At 42.1% G+C, this 26,477-nt stretch overlaps 1 protein-coding gene across 1 annotated transcript in view; it reads right to left on the bottom strand.

Annotated features, from left to right (window-relative positions):
* Positions 1-26,477, bottom strand: part of CSMD1 (CUB and Sushi multiple domains 1) — a 2,021,046-nt gene that overhangs the window by 1,396,668 nt on the left and 597,901 nt on the right. Inside the window, exon 3 of the mRNA XM_045997494.1 lies at positions 26,180-26,292. Within this exon, the coding sequence (XP_045853450.1) occupies positions 26,180-26,292 (113 nt within the window). The remainder of the gene's footprint in view (positions 1-26,179; positions 26,293-26,477) is intronic.

Genomic DNA, 26,477 nt, shown 5'->3' with positions numbered 1-26,477 from the left:
GGCGCCTGGGTGGCTCAGTGGGTTAAAGCCTCTGCCTTCAGCTCAGGTCATGATCCCAGGGTCCTGGGATTGAGCCCTACATCGGGCTCTCTGCTCGGCAGGGAGTCTGCCTCCCTCCTCTCTCTGCCTGCCTCTCTGCCTACTTGTGATTTCTGTCTGTCAAATAAAGAAATAAAATCTTTAAAAAAAAAAAAAAGTAACTGTTTAAGGGGCCCCGTGGTGGCTCAGTCATTAAGCATCTGCCTTCAGCTCAGGTCATGATCCCAGGGTCTTGAGATCGAGCCCCACATCAGGCCCCCTGCTCAGCCTGGAGCCTGTTCTCCTTCTCCCTCTCGCCCTGCTTGTGTTCCCCCTCTCTCATGTGTCTCTGTCAAATAAATAAATAAAATCTTTTTTAAAAAAACATTTGAAATGAACATAGATCAAAAATAAGTATAATTGAAAGGAATTCCTTTGTAAACTTGTCACATGGAAAATGGTGAAATATACCCCAGTTATGTCATTAATCTACAGATAAATATTTTTGGTTACCTTTTGGAAATTTAAAAGTAAATAATGTTGAGTCACGCATGTCTCTGCTAACGGCACAGAAGTGGTACTGAACTATGATGCCATTATCTGTCACCTGTTTCTTTTAAACTATCTCTGTTTGTGTCAAATATTTTTAATTTCTACTTCTATACTGACAATATATTCTGAATTTAAAGTAATTAGTGCTGTAAGAATAATGTTTGTGTGGTGTTTACTGTGCAATAAGAACTCAAATGATCACAAAATTTCTTAAGCACTAAATTTTGTTTTTGAATCATGACTATGTAAGCATAGTCCACGGCACATCATCCGCCCAGAAAACCAAAAAATGGCTTAAGTGAAAAAGAGCAATTATTTCATTGAGTACAAGAAAACATTAGGGACACTTATAAGGAAAACCATGCGCATCTGGACGTTAAGGCGCCTGTGTCCTGTGACAGATTATTCACTGACCTTCAGTGTAACCTTGAGCGAAGCCACTGCTTGTCTAACACTCATTATTTTTGCAATAAAACAGAGACCATATATATCAGTCATCCTAAAATTGTGCTAGAAATTACATCAATATAAGTTAAGGGAACAGATATGAATAAATTTTCAAAGTAATAACTCTATTCATTACATAAAAACACATTTTTGGAACACACAGAACACAGAGATGAAGAAAAATCTCTAACAGTGGCCTCTGTCTAGAACTTACATACTAATCACACAATGTTTGTAACCACAAAATATAATAACATCGGGATCTTGTTGTGATTAAAAAAAAAACAACAAAACTTTCCAGCCAATATTCTAATGGCTTTCCATGTTATAAACTGCCACAAATGTAAGTTACTCTTTAAAACATTGTGTAGTGCGTTGAAAGGGTTGTCCTACACCCACTTAAAAGTCTTTGATGGTTTTTACATACTTTCACAGCCTATGGCCAGGTTATACACAGACTGTTAGTAATTTCCTACTTGGGATCTCTCTGGAAGTATCAAATAGCTAGTAAGAGTGTCAGTATCAATCAAGGGCGGGATTTGCAATCCTTCATGCTCCTAATACCATGTCTGGCAACGTTTCTCTAGCAGGTGATGTCCTGACGCCAATCTCCAAGCGGGTCTGATGGAGGCTGACCCGCACTGCCATGAACCACACCCTAGCAAGGCAGGAGGTGCAGCGTGTCTGAGGTAACCTCTGACGCCTTCTACTCTGTGCAGAAGCTGTTGAGGACCAGGAGCTTCAAACATCCGCAAGCATCCTCCTTTTAATTCCTTGCTGAGTCATTCAACTACCCTTTTCAAAATGAATCCTAACAGGTTGGAATTTCTCATTTATCAACCCGATGGGTCAACACAGATCTTTCCCCTACGATCTACCTGGTAGGGGGTTTCTTTCTCTTGAAAGTCTTCATACATGAAATTTGGGACTGTTGAGTCATTGAAACTGGCATTCTTATTAAAAACAAGCTCCCGGTTCACAGATTCATTAGCAAAGCTACGAAGCACTTTCTGGGGGGTGAGCATTTTGGAATAGCTTCCTCCAGATGTCAGTGACGATTATTTACTGAGCACCTACTTCATGCACAGCCTGATAGGGGTTGTGGGGAGAAATTTATTTCCCATCCTGGCTGGGTCCTGACTTCCCAGGAGCCTTGCACATTCTCAGAGCTCTAGAAATGCCCTGTCTCAAATAAAGAGGCAGCCAAATATAGTATTATTATGGAGATTGACAAAAAATGGCTAGAAGGGAAGCAGCGTGAGACACAGTACGGTGTTTAAAACACATGACGGGCCATTTGACTTTTCTACTGTGCAACCCTTCCCCCGGAAATCAACGATGAATGGGCCACCAGGGCTGACCAGAGAGCTTCCATCCTGCCCTGGGAAGACAGAGACCCTATCAGCCCTGAGAGAGTGAACTGCTCAATTATGGAAAACATGTGAAAAAGGCATGACTTCCAAAGTGGGCCCCATCAAAGAGGTCGGGGTTGTGATGTAAGAGCTGTCTGGAGGGAGTGCCAGCGATGTTGGTGGCCCTGTCCTGGCTCCTGGCGGAAGTCCAGCTTCCTGGAGCAGGACCAATAAGATTGTCTACATTGCAAACCCTGCCGGCCAGCCTTCCGCACGTTCACCCGCCCCGAGAACGCGCCACAGAGACTGCCACGCCCACCTGCTCTGCTCTATCCCTTTGAATTTTACTCATGGCATAGTGTGGTCTGAAGCTATAGTTAGTCTCATAGAAATTCACTTGGAAGGAGATCCTAGGGTTTAAGCCCAGGGATGCTCCTTGCTTGGTCCCTTCGGGGCCCTTGAGAGGGGCTGGCAATGGGGTGCCATGGCCACTGATGCCAGAACCCTGACCCCCTCCTCCCCCAGCCACCCTCCTTTCCTGTCAGTGGCCTAGGCAGGGCGATGTGGGAGTCCCAGCTAGTGAGACGTTCTTGGGAACTGAATCCCACTGAGTTAGGTTTGGGTGGGATCTGTTTACACGGTTTGCAGTCGTATCTCTGTGAGACATTGACGGCACCCCAAGAGCTCTTCCAAGTGAATCTGTGAGACTAAATTTAGCTTCAGACTAATTTCCCATTCAGGGAAGCCTTTCAGGATTACTAACCCCGCCTCCTCAGTTTGACTCCCTTGCCCTCTATCCACAAGGGTGGAAGGTTTGGGGGTATAGGGTCATGCATGTGCACAAAGACCCTAACATTGGAAGAATGTGGGTGGCCAAGGAGAAATAATCTTAAAACGATACAAGATGTTAGTTTATAGAAAATTCTTCTAGGCATCAAGTGTGGAAAACATAAGCTGAGGATTTTGGGTCTCAAGCCACTGACGTCTGGTTAAAACAGAGTGTTTCTCTTGTCACGAATATCCTTGATAAGGCAGCGTAAACAATTCTAAAGCTCCATGCAATTTTTTTTCTTTTTTGATGAGAACCACATATAAGGAGTTTATGAGAATTCCTGTGTTTCTGGAGTATCGACCAGTAGAAAGGTTAGTGTACGCATTATAGCTGTCAATAATAATTATACCTGATCCCCCATCCCAGGGTGGGGGGGAAATACAACAGAACAAAATAACTCTGAGTTCTCTTTCATTCTCTAATGAAACTATTAAAAATATGCTTTTACGCAGAGTGGGTCAAAGAATAACGCCACCAGAGATTTCAGGAAAAAGAATAAACACTGTACATTTGAATCAAGAAGTTAAACAAAATATTGTTTTTTCTGCATGTGCTTTTCTTTGTGATGTATGTGTTACTTACTCATATTTTATTTTGTTTGACAGGGAGAGAGAGAGAACACAAGCAGGAAGAGGCAGAGGGAGAGGCAGCCTGATGCGGGACTCAATCCCAGGACACTGGGACCATAACCTCAGCCAAAGGCAGCAACTGAGCCCCCCAGATGCCCCTCACATTTTATTTTATTTCATTTTTAAATTTTATTTATTTGACAGAGAGAAATCACAACTAGGCAGAGAGGCAGGCACAGAGAGAGAGGAGGAAGCAGGCTCCCTGCGGAGCAGAGAGCCCCATGAGGGGCTCGATCCCAGGATCCTGGGATCATGACCTGAGCCGAAGGCAGAGGCTTTAACCCACTGAACCACCCAGGCGCCCTACCCCTCGCATTTTAAATTTTGTAATTTGCTGCAACTTTTGGCAAATATCCTATTTCATAATCATGACTTTGTACTCTTTTTCTTAAAAAGAACTCCCCCCCCTAAATTCTATATACTCCGGACTACAAAATCTAAGCCCCAGCTTCGTACGTCTTCGGACTTAGGCACACAACCTGGGACCCCGAATCCCAGCCTTGCCATGTCGTGGTGCTGTGGGAATGCGGAGCTCACCTCATCACCACACACTCCAATTAGCCTGTTTCTCTCTGGCTGCTGAATAGTAACTCTGCCTAGGTAAGCATGAGGGCTACGTCAGACCCCTTGCGCTAAGAGCACTCTGTCTAGTGCAGATGATGGGAACACTTGCAAATAGAAACCACCTCGGCAATGAGTTAGAAATACCGAAAGGCCAACAGCATCACCCCTGCCTAGATCTTTACTTTAGGATTTACGTGTCTGGAAGTAAAGTGCCTGGAACCTTCCACTGGAACAGCGCTTGGGCACATGAAGACTGCTGAGAATTGCCCCCGTGAGGAAACATTTTTTGTTTGGTTTGTTTTTCAGCATTTCTCTTGCTGCTTTTCATCCTCCATTCCATTGGAAATATTATTTTTAGATGGTAATCGATTCAATGATGTGCTTTTCATGGATACATGATCTTCAATTTCAGTTCGGCTACCAAAACATCATCGATCTCACACCCTTTTGTCTTTCTTTAGAAAAGACACTTAGGAAATATTTGTAAAAGAATAAACGGCGTCCCTTCCTGGCCATCTGTAAAATCATACAGCTTTCCCTCATGTGACCACCCACTAACGTAGGACAAAAGAGTGTGACAATTCCAGGTCGCATTGTAAGGTGACAGATTGGCATGTGTGTTCTTGACGTCGGGTTCTTATCTTCTGGAAGGGGAGTCTATCTCCACAAAAATACTTCTGCTTTCCGTAGGCTGTTAAAACAAATTTCCCAAGTTACCAAGGGGAGGGAAAGACCCTGGGCTAAAAATTCACCAAGATCATCGATACCACCCTGATCAGGTCTCATGGGAAACAGACTGGCCCTACCCCTCACCCCTCGTCTGTATGCGCCGCACCATGACATTAAACCAAGCTGGTAAGCCTTTCTGCCAAATTGCTTCTCCACACCATCTAGTGGAGGTAGATGGACACATGCATAAATAACTTATGTATTCTACCACCGTGCCAAAATAGAGATTTAAAGATGAGTAAATTAAAGTAGAACATGGTTTCTGTTCTATAATAATTTATATTTGAGCAAAGTATAGCCACGGGCATGGAAGTAATTACAGACTAAAGACAAGCCATACAGACAAAGCCACTTGGAAGGCAGGAAGCTGCAGACGTGTGAACTTGGGAGAAGCTTCGGCTCTCTGGTCTTGTGAATTCCAATAAGCAAGATTCAATCCAAATGGATTTCTCAGTTCCGGGTCCCACCGAAAACTCTTTCACGTGCTCTACACGTGCCGGGGCTTTCCCACACAGCGTGTCTGTGTTCTCAGGCTGTGCCTACAGCTCCGGGCACACGCACTCGCTCACATGCCTGTGCACGGGGATCCAGACTTACCTATTTGTTCCAGTAAATGCTTGGATTCAGCAGCATCGCAGGTCTAACCGAAGTCAATCAAAACTGCCCTCACCATGCCTTTTGGGCAAGGCAGAGGGCCAGCCACGTCAGCAACGACTTCCATCGGAGCTGGTGAAATTGAATACCGTGGCCGGAATCCAGACTGACCCGTGGTCTCAAAGTGTTTAAATTTAATATAACCCATAATTTAGCCTGGTTCAGACCAATTTGCCTTTTATTTCAGATTTTTTTTTTTTATATTTTATTTATTTGACAGAGAAATCACAACTAGGCAGAGAGGCAGGCAGAGAGAGAGGAGGAAGCAGGCTCCCGGCGGAGCAGAGAGCCCTACGTGGGGCTCGATCCCAGGACCCTGGGACCACGACCTGAGCCGAAGGCAGAGGCTTTAACCCACTGAACCACCCAGGCGCCCCTATTTCAGATTTTTTTAATGGACACTTGGTTTCTAAGAGCCCTGATAGAGGGTGGTGTCTCTTTTCTTTCTTTCTTTTTTTTTTTTTTTTTTTTTTGAATTTTAAGAAATGCCTTGATGAGTAAATGCTTTCAAAAGATCACTGGGTTATTTTCAGGATAGTGTTGATTTAACAGCAGGAGAACTGGACCAAACACGGGCTTAACAGGTGCTCAGCTTTTGTACCACACAGGCACGGCATAGAAGAGTACCCTCATGGATTTATTCCCAGTAAGATGTTAAGGTTTGTCTTCCAAGAGTATTTTAACAACAGATGATTCTTAAATGCAAATATACTCTTGTTACATTGAAATCTGAAAGTTAATGCATCACTGAGTTTGCAATATGATCTACTTGATGCTAAGGAAATGACTTTTTACAATTAAACAGACCTTAAAGATAAGACCTTTTTTTTTTTTAAAGATTTTATTTATTTACCTGACAGAGAGAGAAAGAGAGATAACAAGTAGGCAGAGAGGCAGGGGGCTGAGCAGAGAGCCTGATGCGGGGCTTGATCCCAGGACCCTGGGATCATGAGCCGAGACGAAGGCAGAGGCTTAACCCACTGAGCCACCCAGGTACCCCAAAGATAAGACGTCTGTATCAGTTCTGCATTAACATTGTTTTGAAGCTAGAAGGATTAGTGTTCATTAATTGTTTTGGTCAAGATATTTCTCAATCTAATTATTTAAAAAAATCTTCAAATTTTCTTTATGATTTTATTTATTTATTTGAGAGAGAGCGAGAGCTAGTGAGTAGTGAGCAGGAAAGGGGGAGAGGCAGAGGGAGAGGAAGAAGCAGCCTCCTTACTGGGCTGGGCTCCATCCCAGGACCCTGAGATCATGATCTGAGCTAAAGCCAGATGCTTACCCCACTGAGCCACCCAGATGCCCCAAAATGGTTTTTAAAACAGCTTACTGAATTTAGGCATTACATGTTTACTGAAAATCTTGCAGGAACTATGCCTTCAAATCTGTAAAAGGGGATTAAGAGGTACAAACTTCCAGTTATACAATAAATAAGTCATGGAGATGAAAAGCACACCACAGGGAATGTAGTCAGTAATACTGTGATAACGTTGTTTGGGACAGACGATGACTACACTTAGCATGTTGAGCACTGAGCAACGTATAGAGCTGTTGACTCAATATGTTGTACCCTGAAGCTAATATAACATTGTGCTAATTTCAAAAATTTGTGACATATCTTTACAAGAATATAATTAAATGTGATCCAAGTGAACCCACAAATATCATTACAATTTATTCACAACATCATGATTTCAAATGTTGGTACATCGTGCCCTAACATTGTTTTAAAGTATATATGTGTATTATACTTGTATATATGTATATGTATATGTATATAGTATATATGTGTATTATATTTGTGTGTGTATTATATTTTTTAAACATACATACCTACATTCAAGGTAATGGAGCCCTGACCAGCCCCTTTCCTCATCCCAAAAAGGAGCCTCTAGATTTCTAGAAACTTCCGCCCTTCACCCTTCCTTCCATCCTGACTTTTATCCAGCACATTTATCAGGCTTGAGTCTAGAGTACCTCACCATGTCCCCCAAGGTACCTGATACTGCCCCAACCCTCGTCTCAATTGATTCTCATCCCAACCCCAAGGAACTGCCCCACCTCCCTCCCACCAAACCCCTCCTCTTTGAATGCCCCCTGCAGCTTCTCACTAAAGCTGGGGCTGCCTTCCTTGTGGCACTTCTTCTCCCCATCCCTCCAAGGGACACCTGCTGTCTTAGGCACACCCACCATGTTCCTGGGGAGTGGCTCCTCTCATTTCCAGCTGCTTTCCCTAACCCCCCGGCTCTGCATCGTACATCTTCAGATGATTGTACCTGAGGCTCTGCATAACAAATCGATTCATCCCTCCCCAGCCCTCTCATTTCATGCAGCCCTGCTCCTTGACACTCCTGGCACCTGGTCACTGTCACATTTCCGCACACTGTTCCTGAGGTGATTCTTGGCAGCTGCATTGTCTTCATAAACAGTCCTTCCAATCCCCAGGTTCATGGTCCCTGGCCTCCTGTCCTCTGATCAACTTCCTTCCATCCTCTGTCATCAGTTACTCCCATGGTCACAGGACTTGGTCACACCAATCACAGATCCTTCTCCAAAACCCTGTCACCAACATCCTATGTTCTCGCCTGCATTTACATTTTTCATCTGCTCCTCCGTGATCTGTACTTAATGGTCCTTCTTATCTCCCTGGTGTCCAAACCTGGAGTAACCAAGATGTAGTTCCTTGATCTCTTCACTTCATGGTCTTCCTCCTCATGGATGACCTCATCTTATGACTGGCAACTCCAACATTTCCATTTCCATCCTCCTCCTTGCTCTTGACTTCCCACGTACACATCCATTTCCCACATGACATCAGCCTTTGGTGTATGACTGATGCTTGCATTTACCCTGCCTAAAATGAACTCTTGATTCCCACTCCCAACCTGTCATTAACCCTAATGTGGTCCTATGGACATGCTCTCCACCTCCAAAACCTTCGAGTCATCACTAGCTCATTTCTCATATCTTACATTTATTCAATGAGTAAAGCCCACTGATCCCGACACTGTGTCCCAGGGCAGTTCACCTGCTCTTACTGCTTCCCAGAATGGGATTTCCCCAGAATTCCATGCTGTGCACCCTTCAACCATCTCCCGGTAAAGGGCTTTGCTAAACACCCTATTTATCATTGCAGCTCAATCCCCCAGGCTGAAAACACTACATGCCATCCCTGATGTAAACTTTTTCATAGCACAGGGCACCATGTAACATCCTATATATTTCAATTACACAATTGTTTATGACACGGCTCCCTGCACTAGAGTTAAGACCCATGAGCCCTGGGACTTGGCTCTGCTTTGTTGAATGTTGTGTATCGAAGCCCCAGAAAATGTCTAGCGTACAGCAGGTGGTCAGTACATTATTTGTAGAACATTAATTTTATGAAGGGCCCAAGATAACAAATACACGTTTCTATTCCGTCAACTTTAATAACAGCCATCCATGATACTATAGAAATTACCTTCGATGCTAACTTAAATTTAACATGATTTTCTACTTTAGGTGCTGTAAACACCCTGTAAGCAATGTAATATTCCACGTTCTGAGTGAATATCCCTAATAAATTCATTCCTGTTTATAACATTTTTACATTTCTCTAAAATGAATAAAAACAGGTGTTAATGTGAAAATCTTTCCCCTTTATATATCATGAGCAAAAGGAAATTAAGTTTTCTTTTCAAAATGATGATACAGACATGGGTAATTAATGTAGATTTTTAACTCATTAGCCTCTATCACTTAATATATGTAAATGACCTCTTTCACGTTTTTGTCACGCTGCTTGAACAATTATAATCTTTTTTTCCCATTATTCATATCATCGGTTAATGACTACTTATACTGTCTTTATTTATACTGGCTCTTTCCTGAAATGATAATTTTACAATCTGGTGTGACAAGACCCAAACCACATCTCTTTGAGCAATTTTGCTCCTTACTTTGACGTCTCTCCAATGAAACGCTCAGAGTCCCGACTACCTGGGCAGGGTCTGTCTTGCCAGGAGTCAGAACACAGGAACGCCCAGAGGCTGTGTTCTGAAAATGTTGCTCCCCCCCCCCCCCCACTGAAAGAGCCTCCCAGCGAGTGCATTGCTTTAAGACATTCTCTAGAAAGGGTCTCTTAAACGTGTGAACAGCTCGCAGCAGAACCCAGGGAAGAAGCAGGGAGATGGGAAGTGACTTCCACTGTGACTATCCTGGTGTGCAGAGCAGAGGAGACGAGCAGAACAACACCAGATGCCCCACTTCCTGGACCAATGCCATCTGTCTGTGCCCAGGTGACATTTATCAGAGAGCATCAAAACAGTGGCATGCATGTGGCTGATACGGGCTTGAATAGGGTTGAGGCTCCTGGGGTTGGCCCAGAAAACGAGGGAAGAAAACGGGGAGGGTCTAGAGCACTTTTTTCACGGAGATGCTCCATGAAAATTAACTTCTATGTCCAATCACGTTTGGGAAACACTGCTTGCAAAATCTCCCTCTTGGAAATGGGATGATCATGGAAATATTCAGGATGTTTCTTCATTACCACCTTTAATTTTAGCTTTACTGTCTGGTCAAGAAACTTGTTTAACTTTATTTTATACTGCATTTTCCAATTATTGCACGTTTCACCTCACATTTACCAAAATTCCATGAAGGACGTTTATGCAAAAATTGTTACAGAGCTCAGACATGCATTCAATGATGAGATATAAATACAAAGATGGGGAAAGTGGGAGCAGGGAAAATAAGTTTATAAAGGTGGCATTTCCTATCATTAACTATAAAAAATTTATTACCCAGTTGAGTTTTAACTAGTGCAAGACAGGACTTTACATTAAATTCATGATTAACATTTCTGTTATACTATTTTACTTACCTTTACATTGTACTTGTAGTACTAATATCATATTTATATTATTCTATTTTTGTTGAAAATTCATTTGGATTATGTTTAATATTATTATAGTTCATATTGTTAAGAATAAACTGAATTTGAGGAGCTGTAAGCTGGATGTAAGCCAAGAGCCTTCTCTCATTACCCATTAAGCCAATGATGGTAAGGGTTGGCACTCACTCTGGACCAGGCACACTGCAAAGCAGCTTACATGTCATTCTCCCATGCAGGGGCACCTGGGGGCCTCATATGGTTAAGCATCTGCCTTCGGCTCTGATTCCAGAGTCCTGGTTTCGAGCCCGAGCTGGGCTCCCTGCTCAGTGGGGAGGCTGCTTCTCTCTCTCCCTCTGCTTCTCCACTTGCTCGTGTTCTCTTTCTCACTCTCAAATACATGAAATCTTTTTTGAAAAATTTAAATAAATTCACCCATGCAATTCCCCAAATGGTCTGTGAAGCCATTATCTCTATCATCATCCTAGTTTTAAAATGTGAACAAAGGGTCTCAGTGATCTCCCCAAGGCACAACAGAAAACAAGGACATTGCAGTTCAGACCCAAGCGGTCCCCTCCGGAGCCCATTCAACACGGCTGCTGTCCCACGCACTGGTCCCATCCCCGCAGCGCCGGTGGCACGTTACTCAGAACAGGGGATCCTAGACCACCATCCTCCCATCGGCCAGCGAACATCTGGGATGGACTCTCACTTCACAAAAGACATGTCAACTCAATGTGTTTTACTCAAAGGAGGGCGATAGACTGTTATTTATTTGAAGTCATGGTTTTGCATGAACTGGGAGTACTTAGCTTGGGGAAAAGAAGAAAGAAAAAGATGTGGAAAGGGAAACTATAGTTACCTTAGTAGATCGAAGGGCTTGCCATCTCTTTTTAGACTCAGCACCTTGCTTCTCAGTTGTCTAAAACTAGGCTCTAAATTCTGCCAGCAACTCCCCACTAGCCGTGCAAGCAAGAACACACTGCTTAGCTTGATTCCTCCCTTGAAAAATGGGGATTTTAATTCCCACCTATATTAGTGTGTCTTTCAAAATAAAATGAGACTATTGCAGTTCAGTGAATAATTTAAAGTGTCATGAAACCCTCAACCTACGTCTGGAATTCTGCAAAAACATCAGGGGTTTTGCTATTTTTGCTTATGGTCAAAAAGAAAACCGTGGCTTTATATGGCAAAGCCTCATCCCTGTGCAAGACACATAACCCTTCTCCCCAATAAGGTCCAAGAGACAGGACGTGATTTTCCTGGAACTTGGAGTTAGCACACACGTGAAGCATGCTTCAGATGTATTTGAGTTTGGTGAGCGATCACAGACAAATCCTGAGTCACAGCCCCACACGCCTTGACAGTCAACTTAGAAGGGAGCCCCTAGGTGGTTTAGAAACAGCGTGGTTCTTCCTAGCCAATCCTAAGCAATACTCACTGAGGCATGCTTTGGTTCCTTCAATTAGTATTCTGAGTAATGCCTGATGTTCTGATAGCCTGTCCTGTAACAGGCATGACTGTGACCAGGGACAGGGCAATTCGTTCAGACCGGCTTCTGTTCGAACTGGCTGCTGGAAACAAAGCCAGCAATCTTATTTTCGGTCTATTAGTAAAACGACAGCACTAATTCATTTCACAGAGGAACCAAACAGCTGTCAGATGGCAGTGAGCATAACAGTACACCCATTACAATTTCGTTATGCTGAGTAGGACTTTTCCACTGGCACAGTTTTGTACTGTAAAGAGCTCCAAACCCTTTCCAAACAGTGCAAGTGACTTTCGTCATTCCGGTGTCCTCGGAGAGGACAATTCTAAACCCTAGAAACTCTTCACCCCACTCCACTTGCCCGTTCAACACATCCAAAATGACAAGACGTCAGGAAACGAGAAGGACAAAGAGATGTGCCATGAAAATGATTTTTCAAAACACAAATTTTCCCCCAACCACAAAAAAATCAGACCTCATGGCCCCTCTTTCTCCTGCGTCTCCCGCTGATTGTGTCCCGGTGCGGGCATGGGTCATAGGTCAGGATCGAGGAACTGACCTAAGTTTCAGATGCAGAATTTCGAGGAGTACCTTTGAGGCTGAAGTCCAAGGGCGATGCCTGTGGGCCTGCGAGCTTGTGAGGAGGAAGGACACACAGAAAGGAGACTCGTGGAGCGGACACCACACACAACAGCAAATGTCAACACTCGCAGTGGCCACGCCTCACACACAAAATACAAAAGCGAAAATGTGCGCGAGCTCTGGGCAAAGTATCAGCAGACAATGTGTTCGTCGCCAGCTTCCAAAGGGTTTGATTTCCTAAAGCCCTGAGTCTCCTGGGGTGTGAGTCGGGGGGACTCACAAGGCTGTCCCGTCGGTCACAGCCGAACAATTAGCCTGGCCATCACGGGGAGCCCTTTGTCAGGTCGCTGACTTTTTTCTACTGCATATTTAGAGGGTGGGTTAAACAATGAAGCCAACCCCCGCAGCAGGAAAGACCGTCAGGCTTCAGAGGGAAGGAAAGAGTTCTGGCTTTCGGGCCAGGGTCCCATGTAATGGCTGCCTATCCTTGTGGATAAAGGTTTATTGGAACTCAAGCATGCTCACTCCTGCAACCCCTGGTTAGGGACGCGTTCATACTGAGGCACAGCTGAGACAGAGACCGGCCGGACTAGGAAGCCAAAGGAGCTACGGTCTGGCCCTTTAGGGAAGAAGTTTGCCAGTTCTCTTCAGGATGAGCACACTGGGACCCCAGCTCTGCGGTCCCTGCGTGGCAATGTCATTTTGGAGAGTTATCGCACCTCGTAGAGTAACGCTCTAAGAGTAAAGTCATCACGTATGAAGTTGTAAGGGTTAAATGAAACAATGTACAATAAAGACTTTTTTCAAATTGTAAAAGTCTTAACGAGACTCTGTGGTTTAACATGCTGGATGGCATCTTGTACTGAAGTCATTGCAAATGGAAACAATCACATTGTCTTGGTTAGAATCCTGCCTAAAGTGTGTTGTGCAACGTGAGTGCTGTACGTAATGCTGTATTTCCTTGTAATGCTGTGCTCTGTTCGTCGTTTACATTGAAAGCACAAATTGCCTTATTTTATAGGGGAGTCTACACATGAAAATGATCACTTACTTTTTCAGGAACTTGGTAATAAACATATAAGGGTTAATTATAAACACCTGCCAGCTAGTTCCTCTGACTTGGTGAACTTAATATAAAAGTAATTCATTATCACTGTTCTTATGATTCATGGATCCAAACTTCTCTTCCAAAAAAGAGTCAAGTAAATACGTAAATTTTGATACACATGTCAGAGTTGTGCCATATGGGAAGGTTTTGAGCAAGTGTGAAAGTCTTCAAAAATGAAAAATAAGATGTGGAATGTTAAAATCCCATTTTTATGAGTTAAGAAGGATAAGACATCCAAAGCTGACATCGTTCAGCATCTCATTCCTGCACAAAACCTCCCATTTGTTGCCCTCCTACACTCGGGCGGAACTGCAGGAGGAAACCGCAGTGTCCCCCACACACCAGCTGTCTGCTCACCCGCTCTCCTCTCTTCCCACATGGAGCTTTCCATTCCATTATTCTAATATTTAAAAATATATTTTAGGAAAAAGAGATGCCTGATTCAAAAAAACCCCCACAAAATTAACATTTGAAGATGTATTTGATTAAAAGACTACAGAAGTTTAATGAGATGTGTATAAATTAATGTTGCAAGTTGACAGGCCCCAGGTCATTTTTTTTGGCATTAAATGATTTTTTTTTCTCTCCCTGAGGATATGAAAGAAATATAAGGTTATGTTTTGTAAGAACCAATGTCAAGAACGTCTGCAAGGAAGTTAGTTAAAACAAACACGGAGGCCGGCCAGAAAGGGCATTTCAACCTCTACTGTCATGAAATGGGTAGTTGAGCAGCACGGAGACTTTCCATAATTGGTTTTTAGAGAAAATATTTGGGAGGACACAAATACAAGACAAAATTATTTGTTTTCTTGATTTATAAGCTTAATTTCACCTCTGAATTTTAAATTTTTGATTGATGCTGGTGTACAATCAAAGATAGTTCCTGTTTTGGTTTCTGCCCCTCTGATTAGCACCAAGGAATGATAAGTGACTTAAGTGTTTACAATAATAAGAGATGAGTGATTTTGTATAAATCTAAACTGTTTTGAAAATATAGAAAATGGACCAACTCATAGTGTAACTCTACACGGTGCCATTTCCAGCTAATCAAGAGAATCAGTGCCTCGTTTGGTTGAAACTAAGAATAAACCATAATGGACCATTTCTTGAAATACAAATTCCATAGAGGTCACCGTCATATCTATTACTCACAAGGGATTGTAGATCGCCATTTTCTGCCTACACTTAAAGGAAGCAAGTAAAACAAAGAAACTGCCCAATGAGGTTGGAAACTTTTTAGACTAACAAACCCTTTGAGAAATATGCTTTGATTCAGCAACACAGATGCCTGTCTGACATTCAGTGACCCGTCAACCATAGGTAGCAAGGGTATCAGAGAGGATAATAAATTTACATGCTAAATACAAAGTCAGGAATGGAAATGAATTCTGAATCTCCTCTAGACTGATTTAAGAACTCTGCAGATAAACGCTTCTATCCTTTTTTACCACTTGAATGCATATTTTGTGTTTTTCCGCCATACATCAGAGTGTGAAGCATTGTTTAAAGCTTAAGTTTTCCATATAGCTACAGACTGATTATATTTAATGTGACATATATATCTTTCACAAAAGGAACCAACAAGGGGAAGTGTTCTCTATCTTTAAAACTAAAATGATTCTGATATAACTATCACATTGTAATATTTTTGTTCTAATTTAAATATTTGACATCCCTTTCCAGCATTCTTGGATCCTTCTCGTTTCTATGTATGCCTGTGTTTAATTTTTTTCTTTCCATAATCCAAATCAATCTCATTCTTTCCCATCTTTTCCTTGTGTTACCTCAGACAAACCAACTATAACTAGCGGCAACTGTTAAAAAAAAAAATGTAATTTTTCCTTTCCTCTAGATCGCTATCCTATACTCCTATTATTTTCAAAATAATGAACAAATCAACAACAAAACAACAGCAAAAATACCTACAGACATGAGTTGAGATTTGAGAAAAATTAAGAAGTAACTTTAACCACAATGTGGAATTTCCAAGCTTGTCCTCAAACTAGTAAGTATCACCTAACCTCTTAGCTGGGATAAAATGGCACTTTGCATTTTCACTAATGGACTCTGGGAAGCAGACTGAGGGTTTCAGAGGGGAGGTGACTGGGGGAATGGGTGAGCCTGGTGGTGGGCATTAAGGAGGGCACGGATTGCACAGAGCGCTGGGTGTTCTACACAAACAATGAATCATGGAACCTACATCCAAACTAATGACGTACTGTATGGTAACTAACATAATATAATTAAAAAAATGAAAAACAAAAAATCATCAATATCTGGCAATTTTTCTCACTACATAAAAAAGACGAAGAGACACAAAGTAGGGAGAAGGAGGGATAGGGGTAGACACAGTGTCCAAGAATAGGATGGCAAAGATGATATTAGCAAGAGACAGAGGGGCATAAGCCTTAAAGAAGGATATTATATAATTCATAATTTGCAGAAATAATGACACATTGTACCTACTGAGGGTATATTTGGATCCCATCTGCAGAACTAGAAGCACAGACTAAAATTCTTACGAACCAGAGACTGAGCCCAACCATTGCAGTAGCTAATTTTCTGTAAGTTTCCCAGCAAAGCTCTGAGGCTGGCGCCATTCACGCCTCATCTCGCAAGGAGGAATCTGATGCAACCAACGCCGATGGAACACATGTGAGGGGTACACGGGCGGTGACTGGGAAACCAAAGCGCACCAGACCTCGGGATCCATGCCCTCGTCTACATGCAGATATCGATGCAGTTAGATTCCCCTAACGTTTTCCAACCCCAGTACCCACATAATAGCTAGCCCAGGGCTGACAGTCTTTCAATGGCAAGAGAGGGCATCTGATTTCCAACAGAATGAGCCACACATTACAGATCCATGGCAACAGCAACAAAAAAGACTATCAAAAATCACTCCATCTCATAATTTTTGTTTGTAAAGCTGCATCTTATGTAACAATTGATTTTTATTTTTCAAATATTTCCTAAAATGAGTTACTTCCAAATTGTGTGTGTGTGTGTGTGTGTATACTTACAGGTTTGAAGCAATTTGACACAAGAAATTAGTTAAAAAACAAATAACATAAAAAAAAAAAACCTTAGGCGACGAGTGACTAAAAAGAATAAAATAAATTATAATCAACAGAGAATATTTTAAGAAATATAAGTCTATTACTTGTGGTTTGGGAATTCCCTTTATGGGCAAACATTAACCAATCCTTATTTTGTTACCGAAAATTATCTGGAAGATGTCTTTCCTATGGGATTAGTCTGCCTTTATCATGTCCCTTGTAGACAGGCTACTGTTTCTGTATGTGGACTTGTAGTTAGTATGGATTGTTTTCTCTCGTTCTTCAAATGATGGAAACATTTCAGCTGCAGTGATGGCCTTCGAAGGCAGGAAGTCAGCCATTTGCAAACCACATAATCTTGAAGAACTTTTGATTACCTAGGTCAACTTTTCATTCAACTTCCAGATGTGAGTCAAAAATTCACTTAAAAATAACTGATTTCTGGGGCTCCTGGGTGGCTCAGTGGGTTAAGCCTCTGCCTTAGCTCAGGTCATGATCTCAGGGTCCTGGGATTGAGCCCCGCATCAGGCTCTCTGCTCAGCAGGGAGCCTGCTTCCCCCCCTCTCTCTCTGCCTGCCTCTATGCCTACTTGTGATCTCTGTCTGTCAAATAAATAAATAAAATCTTTAAAAAAAGAATACTGATTTCCACATCCTCTTCAGAAAGATCTTCCTTTATAATGTTCACTAATTTTTTTTAAGATTTTTTATTTTTTTATTTATTTGACATAGAGAGATCACAGGTAGGCAGAGAGGCAGCCAGAGAGAGAGAGGGGGAAGCAGGCTCCCCGCTGAGCAGAGAGCCCGATGCGGGGCTCGATCCCAGGACCCTGGGACCATGACCTGGGCTGAAGGCAGAGGCTTAACCCACTGAGCCACCCAGGTGCCCCACTATTTAATTTTTTCATGCTCCTTACAACAAGCTAAATGATGCAACTATACAGAGAAAAATCAAGCAATCCTTCTTCCTAATTCCTCCCCAAAGTCATGTGCTTTAACAACTCCCTGCATGTTCTACAACTCCCTGAAGAGTCACACAAGCATATGTGTGTATGCAATGCACGTACATGACGCGTGCACGCTCATACGGACACGGGAAGACACACTTGTGCAAGAACTTCAAAACACATTTTTTTCACCAGAATGGGATTCTACGCATTTTCTTCCCTTTCATATATTAGGGACATCCCTCTATATCAATATATACAGGACTAAGACTAACTGAATCTAGTAGTATGAGCAATTTGGAAAAAAAATACTTCCTTATAGTGATGCTTGAAGGAATATTGCACTTAGTGATGTAAGAGGGTGTGTGTGTGCATGTGTGTGTGTGTACACACGTGTGTGTTTGTGATCAGGGCAGAAGACAGGCTCAGACTCCCTCAGTAGGCCTCCCAGCAGAATGTACTGTTTGAACGAATTTATAGTAATCTACTCCTACTGAATCAGAAACAAGACTTTCTAATGCACAGAGCACAGATTTCATCTCTCTGGGGTAAATACACATTAATTAAGTTCACAAAGCCAATATATATATAATCAAAATGCCAGATTAATAAATTGCAATGCACAGGACGAGGCAGCTCACACTGATGTCACAGTCCTTCTTCTCTCACTTCGGGCCTGTGTGTGTCACCACGTCACAACCCGAAGGCTTCTTGCTTACACGTACAGTCAGAACGGCAGAAATAGGAGAAGTGACAGAAATCAGATGAAGGAACATTCGGTGGCGCAGGTAAGCAGGGCCTTCTCGCCCATCTGCAGTCATTCTGACCTTTTCCTTAGTTCTGGAACTCTCGAGACCTTGCTGGAGCCTGGGAAATATTTTCTGCACAAAAACCCACACACCCAATTGTGCATGTCATTTCACAGCCTCGTAGGAACCGAGATGATCCCCCTCCCAAGCCCTGGAGCTCCTGACGCAGTGAACCCTGCAGAGATACAAGACACGGACAGAAGCAAGTGGCCTCCCTGCGTCCACGGTCCCACGGGCATGGCTGTGACTCTCAGACTCGATGATCTCATCCCAGAGTGTGCCACTCCTCTTGGTGGTACCGGACTGGACGTGGCTTTGCCTCTGGCAATGTGTTCTGCCTCTGATACTCATTTTACCTTTTCTTCCTTCATCAAGAGTGTCAACAGCATGGGTTACAGACAGGCCTTGCTAGATGGGTGAAACTCATTTTTTATGGCAGGCCTGAATCTCTTTTTCACGGCCCCATTATCTGATTGCCTTAATGTTGTCCTTTCAGAAAGGAATCCTAGCTCTCCTATGCCTCTGCTTTTGGGAGGCATTCATATTGGTATTACTAATAGCAACAATTATTTTCCAGTGCCGTTCCAAAATCTTTGCTTAGCAGTTCTCGTGCAGCTTTCTGAAAATCTCTGCAAATCAAGAACTAAAAGGATGCCCAGGCTCTAGAGAGTGCGCCCAGACAGGGTCTGCTATGAGCACCAACAGCTTTGCTCACTCTAAGGTAAAGGTGTGTCCTTACTTGAGTTTACCCACTCACACAACCGAAACAGGCAGGAGGACAGGCATTCTAGAGGTTCCCATGTGTTCCAACCCCAGTCCTTGTTATTAACCCCAGATCGTGTTTGAGGGTCAGCTAATGGACAGCTGACTGCCGTCGCTTGGCCATCCCGTCCTCAGTCAGAAAGGTTTCTTTCCTGCCAGGTGGGTCATTCATGTTCCACGCTTTAATTCAGGTTGAGTTTGGGTAATCACTTCAGGAAAGAAATAAATCAGGGCTGACATTCTAAATAAAGCTTCGAGCTTGAAGGGTAATAATCTAGCTGCTCTTTCTAAGTCCAGATCCACGTGTGTTAAAGGAAAGAAAATTCGACTTGAGTGACGTGTCAGAGGGAAATGCCAAACACACTGAGCCAACGAGAAACACACGGCCGGTCCAGAGCCCCACACCAGCCCTGGAGCTCCCGAAGCGGCGAACCCCACAACGAAAGGGCGTCACTGGAGCCAAGACCCCCTGTTCCCTGCTGAAAACCTAAGGAGTACATGAAAATGTTGGCCATTTGCATCCATGACACAAATGCGTAATAAATGAAATTAATCCATTTTAAGTCCTCGCAAGCTTACAATAATGGCCTGTATTAAGTCCATTATTTTTTAAACATGAACAGTTTGAGCACGTTATGGACCACTAGTTTCTTTGTCTTTAAACCAGTTCAGTGCTGTTTTGGAATCTTCTGGGTGAGAGGATGTGTTAACCGGAGGGAAGATCAAATTCACATCAGTTAATTGGGGGGGCACTTAAAGTGGTTTTCACTTTAAGGGTTGGGGGGAGAAGAAAAATACTAGATGAAACTAAGTTGTGGTCAAATGTAGATTTCTTATCAAAATCTGGTTTTGAATATTTACACGGTGACAAATGTCAAGGACTCAAATGTTCCTTAACATCTACTACTCTCAAGGACACAGAGACGGGGAGCGGGAGAGACGGTTCCCAAGGCCAGCCAGTCTGGAGGCAAAAGTGCTGTGGGAATTCGGAACTTACCAGATGCAGAGCTCCCCTCTGCTTTCATGCTTTCCGACACCACAGCCATATTGAAGGGCCAAAAGATGACAACTTGTGAAATGAAAGCACAGATTAAAAAGCTGCAGTTTATATAATAGTCCAGTGGAATTCATTCAGCTTTTGCTTTCAGGATGACACAGAGGAGGTGCTGGAAGCCACAGATGAAACCACATAAAACTGACCTCCTCGGCTGAGGCAGGGCAGTGGGGCCCTGCTCCACATTCCTGTGGACCCTGGGGAGAATGAAGGCCCAGCATCTCCCCCTCCAGGCAGTCCTCCATCAACCTCCCCTTACTTCCGCATTCCTCAACATGGTACTCTGTCTTCTCCACAGCCTTGTACATGACTCTTCCTCCCCCAGAAAGATCCCCCCTTCCTATCTTCCTGCAAAGCTTCTGTTCAGCCCCTGACAGAATGAAGACATTTGCCAAAGGAGTTTTTTAAACACATCATCTGAGATTAATTCTGTAATGACCTGTACCTGGCCCCCAAGGGCAGCTGGCCTTCCTTCTTTGCTCAACCTTGTCAAAACACCAACACTTGTCAAACATAGTCTCTATGTTCCCCTGAAAGGGGCCGTGTTCTCCTTCACGGTGGCTTCAGAACCGACACGGCCCTTCTCATCTTTGTGTTCCTGTCACTTAGCGCAGCACTGGGTCTCTGGGAGATGCTGAGTGAAAGCTAAGTGAGTAAATGAGAGAAAGAAGGAACCAGGATACCTGTGAGTCCATCTGCATAACCACACACGCACTCGCCGGCGTGCACCGATGTGCCTCCGTACCCACGCGGCTGTATTTGCGCGTGTACATGTGCAGAAACGCAACTCTCTGACCGCAGGCACGTGTCAGGGCGCACGTCCAAGAGGCTGCGCTTGCCCATGTCGCACGCAAATAAGAATATGAGGCGAAATCGCGAGGGAGTGAGAATGAGAGCTTCGATACAGAGGTGGGCTTGCGCGTCCTCTGTGCTTTCACAATTCTGTAGCTCTGAGGTCTCGGCCAGCTAGACTCCTGTCAGTCATGACCTCACTTCCTCTACCTGAAAATACGAGGCAATTTTATTTCACTTATAGGAATCCTATAGGAATTTAATGCGAAAATGTATACAGGAGTTCCTATCAACCTACACACACACCTTAGTACCCCTAACATACGCCTAAGTGAGCACAACATGGGTTGTAATTGGTAGAATGAAGGACTTTAAGTCAAAAAAAATTTAAAAAGAACCTTGAATAATTCCTTTAGAAGAACATTTTCTAACTCAGAGGAGTCTCTTAAACTATCTTCATGGGCAATTGTTTTTCTCATTCCAATGAATGAACTGTTTTGTATGAAACACGATTTCTTGCCACAAGCAAATTTGTACTATTTAGCATGTCAAATTCCTCCTCATTATACCACCAGTATTTGTTTCATTCACATAGATTTCTCACTCAGAGTCTTATATTATGTGCATAAAATTGCAGTCCGGTATCTTCTAAGATGGAAACTTGGAAAGATGAGGGAAAAGCTCAGTGTGTAAAATCAGCATCTTAGGATCAAAATATATGACGATCTACCGTGTCGTTAAAAATGCTCCCTTTTCAGCAACCATGTCAGCAACAATTTTTAGAGAAATCTTAAAAAGAGTTTCCCACGATTTATCAATTTTGCCTTAGACAAGAATCCAGCGTAACCTTCCTTCTACCTCACCAGATGTAAATATCCATGTCAAAATATGAGTATGATTTTCATTCTGATTCCTTTAAAACACTGGCTGTCCCATAGATAAAAACCCTTTGCCAAATGTTCAAAGAAAATTTGGTTCCCAACCAATGGAATTGCCCTACATGTTTGAAAATTGTTCCATGCAAGGAAAGTATTGATTCTAGTGAATACACAGGGGACTCATTAATTTGAATCACAGAGTTGGTCTTTTCTACCCAAATGTAAATGGTATTAGACATAAAAATTCTATCTCACAGAAAATGTGGAATTATAAAAAATACAACCAATGTCCAAGAAAACTTACTTCACCTGCAAAATGTCTAAAAAGTCAACCTAAATTATGGTACATAATTGTGAAATTGCATTTTTTAAAAATTTAATCAAGAGTAACATGATTAAACATCAGCAAATAAAAATTAGAAAATAGTCTGTGAGATAGTTGAATGATTCCCAGAACAAAAGCCAACATGTGCATTAACATAAGAAAAGTCATTTAAAATAAATCAGACTTCAAACCAAAATAACTCAAATGTCAGGTTGAAGAGTTTGCATGCTCTATTTGTGAATGTTTCTAACATTTAATAACTTTGTCATGAATAAGAAAAAAACATTAGAAATAGAGGCATCTCAGAAAAAAGAAAGGAAAGGGATCACGGATGGAAGGAAGGGGAGAAGAAGTTGATAGAAGGAAAGAAAAAAAGAGAGAGAAACGAAGACAGAAGAAGACATCTTTTAAAAAGTGAAAGAAAAAAAAAAAAAGAAGTGTTCTTTGGAGCACACTGTCCAGATTTTCATGTCATTAAACTGATTTGTTCTCCTTTACCAGTCAAGTGATGGCCATGCCTTGTCATGCGTGTTTGTTGTTACATAATACTTGCCATGCCTTGTCCGATCTCCTAAATGATATTTTTCTTAAGTTATACATAAACTTGATGAAATAAATGAAGCATTTTTTTGGTAACTAAAATCTTAATGAAATGAAGTTGGCAAATAGAAATATATAAATAAATGCTATTTACATATATAATATTTCAATATTGGGCAAATACAGGAGGTCTGATAGTAATCCATGTCATGGTACATTATGTATAATCTCAATGCATTCTATTATAAAGTTATCAAAAAATGTCAATTCCTTGGTTTACTATAAAGAATAATGTTCAATGATGAACCTAGCAAATGCAATCTTATAAAAAAACCCTATTAAGTTGGTAACTTCAATTTTATGGAAGTAGTATGTATTGGAATATGTTGATTTCACTGAGAATCTATAAATTCACTAAGACTCCGAAGGTCTCCATATTTAGAGAGTCAATTACTGTAGATGAGCAATGTTACTGTGAAATTTATAAGTATTTCCACTTAATTTCCAGGGTTAAATTCATTGACTGAATGCATTAATTAGAATTTTTTAATTATTGTTTTCATACTCATTATGTAGTATAATATTTCCATGCATGAATAATAATTTATGTAAATAGTGCCATTCCAAATTACTGGCAGAAAACTACAGAGTTCAGTGCCCGGATTAAACTTGTTATCAAGGTTATCATGTTTAGACATATTTTAAAAGTTTGAAACGTTTTCTCCAGTTTAAGCAAATGTACTTAAAAATTCAAGCATCAGTCTGATAATGTTAAATACACTCTCATTTTATCTGGAAAACAGTAATAGTTTAAGACTACAGAATATTGTGTTTTTGGACAAGCTGATCGACTGCTCTATAACTAAATTAGTTTCCTTCAGAGGTCTTGGAAACGGCATTAGAATCTTATTATAATAGTGTTCGGATGAGAACACTGACTTGATGGACAGCGTCATCAAAATGAAAACTCGTGAGAATCAAGGAAATCTGAATCCCCCAGAAGATTCGGTGTTCTGGCTCCCAACGAAAATGTACATAATTTCCTGCCCCTTATCCTTGGTTCTGCTTTCTATTTTATTTGGATTGGTATGTCTGTATATTTTACGCATAATTTTCAAGAAAGTCTCCCTTTCTTTGGCGTCAGTGCCTACAGCTGTATCTAACTTCCCTGTGGGAACGGGGACTATTGACGCGTCCGCTGGCGCTCCCGGGGGAGGTTTTGCTCTCCTCCGGATAAACCCTCCAGGCCCCCATCCTCTGTCAAGACCACAGTAAACTTTATTTCTCCAGGTACTACATACTGATTTTCTCAGGAGACCTCTAAGCTAACGGAGAAATATTTTTTTAAATAGAGATACTAAATATTATATACGATTTTATTTTTGTTGAAAAAGCACTTTTTAATGCAATATCTTTTTTTGTTCTCCAAGAAAAAGGCTTGTATTTGCTTGTAAATATCAGACTATATTATAATGTCATTATTTAAATTATAAACTTCAAAAAAAGCATGTCTGCAGATCAACTTTACAATGCACATTTAACTGAACTCTTGGTTAAATAGGTTTCCTCCTCGTTTAAAAAAAATAATAATAATAACTCATCAGTGTTCTTTGCCGTGGAGACAATCTCCCCGATCGTGTGTTTGAAACCATCGGGAAAACCGGCAACAACCACAACAATAGTGCAGAGTCAGCAGAATTACTCATCTGGCAATTATCCAACATCGACCGCGTTTCTACAACATATATCTTAGGAAATTGAGCAAAATATCATATTCAAGTACCAACTCTGTCAGGAAGGAGAAGACAATCGCCAGTTTCCAAAATATTGGAGCATTATCAACCATCTGAGCAAATACCAGATATGTGGACAGGACAGCCACGGGTAGCTAGGACCAGGTGCCTTAGAGACACTTTCGAAATGTTGAGCAAAAAAGAAATTATGTGAATTTAGCGTACGCAGGAAGGGGTGGGTCTGCACACATTTGAAAGCTAATACCATCTATTAACCTTCACTTAGCTCGTTCCTCTCCAAAGATTAAGTTACTCCCTGATGGTAACAGACTTAAGCACCTGCAAGTGTATTACACATCCTGATGCCAGCGTATACGCAAATCCAGGGACCCAAAAGACGCTGGAATCAGAAGAGTAAACAGTGCTGAACATCATTCCATCCAAAACATGAAATGAGAGGATAAACTGGTCTAGATATTTGTGCAAAGACAACACTCTACATATATGTGTTCTGGTAACGCATAGTAGCCAAGCTGAGCGGCATAAAGCACAGTAAATTTTAGCTTTCCACAAAGAATGGTTTTTCCCCCAAGTACACTGAGACTCCGCACAAAAGCATATGCAGAGGTGACTTAATCCCGAACCACACCCTAAGGAAACGAGGCCAAACTACCCATGGGTTTATACCCCTACCCACAGCCTATTTCCGATCGACAGGCTCGGGAATATATTTACATTAAAGTTAATAGACTCTGTATTACACAGGAAAGAAAATCTTAAATGTCTCTGTAAAACAAGGTGAAAATAGACACACCTCAGCATTCACGCTTAAAGAATTACTAGAGTAATTTCTTAAAATGGAATTCCTGAAAGGATCATCTTTACCACTTCCTCTCTCAAAGGCTGAATTCTCTTTCATCTTTTTAAAATGTCTGTCCCCAAGTTCAACACTAGTTCAACGATACCAAGACTCCAGGGGGCACCTAAGCATGAAATCTGAAAACACAAAATGCAGACACCTTGCAATGACCAAACAGTAAAACCAAAATAATCTTCTAGTAAAAGTCTCAGCTTTGACAAGAAAAACTCGCATCACGGACTTCTCTTTACTTAAGCACTAACTGCATTACTGTCCAGCGAAAAGTTAAGAATTAAAATCTTAAAACACTCCCGAGTTCACAGTGAATTTTTCACCGAAACAGTGCTGCAAGTTAGTATTCAAAACGATCAAAACTTCTCCGCCATACGTCAAAAGAAAACCACTTCTCCAACTACAAAGAACTACCGCCCAGAGAGGAAAATCGTACACACACGGTTCGCCCCGGGAAGTCTGGCAGTGACGGTAACTGGTGCTGTGCCGTGATGAATATATATATAATTGCACCGAGGTCTGCAATCCCCAGCCGCAAGCAGGGGGCGGCCTGGACAGCATGTCCAGGCATGTCCTACCTTCATACAGGGCCTTGAAGCCTTGGGCGCTCACGGCGAAGTCTGTCGTGAACCACAGTGTGAGGATCGAGCCCGTGCTGACGACGGAGGACGGCAGCTGGAATCCCGACAGCCTAAACCATACAAAATATAGGAACAGAATGAAAAAGCATAAATTTGTGATTCAAGCACATTTGATGATGTCATTGCATGTCTCGTTCCTCTGCCTCATATTCATCTGAGATCTATGCTAGACAATTACATCATCCACGCTCAAGGTGTGGCCAGGTCATTGTTATGAAGCCCGTTCAAGCAACGG

Source organism: Meles meles, chromosome 2 (assembly GCF_922984935.1).
Source record: "Meles meles chromosome 2, mMelMel3.1 paternal haplotype, whole genome shotgun sequence".
Classification (NCBI taxonomy): domain Eukaryota; kingdom Metazoa; phylum Chordata; class Mammalia; order Carnivora; family Mustelidae; genus Meles; species Meles meles.
This window is presented reverse-complemented; position numbering and strand designations above follow the sequence as displayed.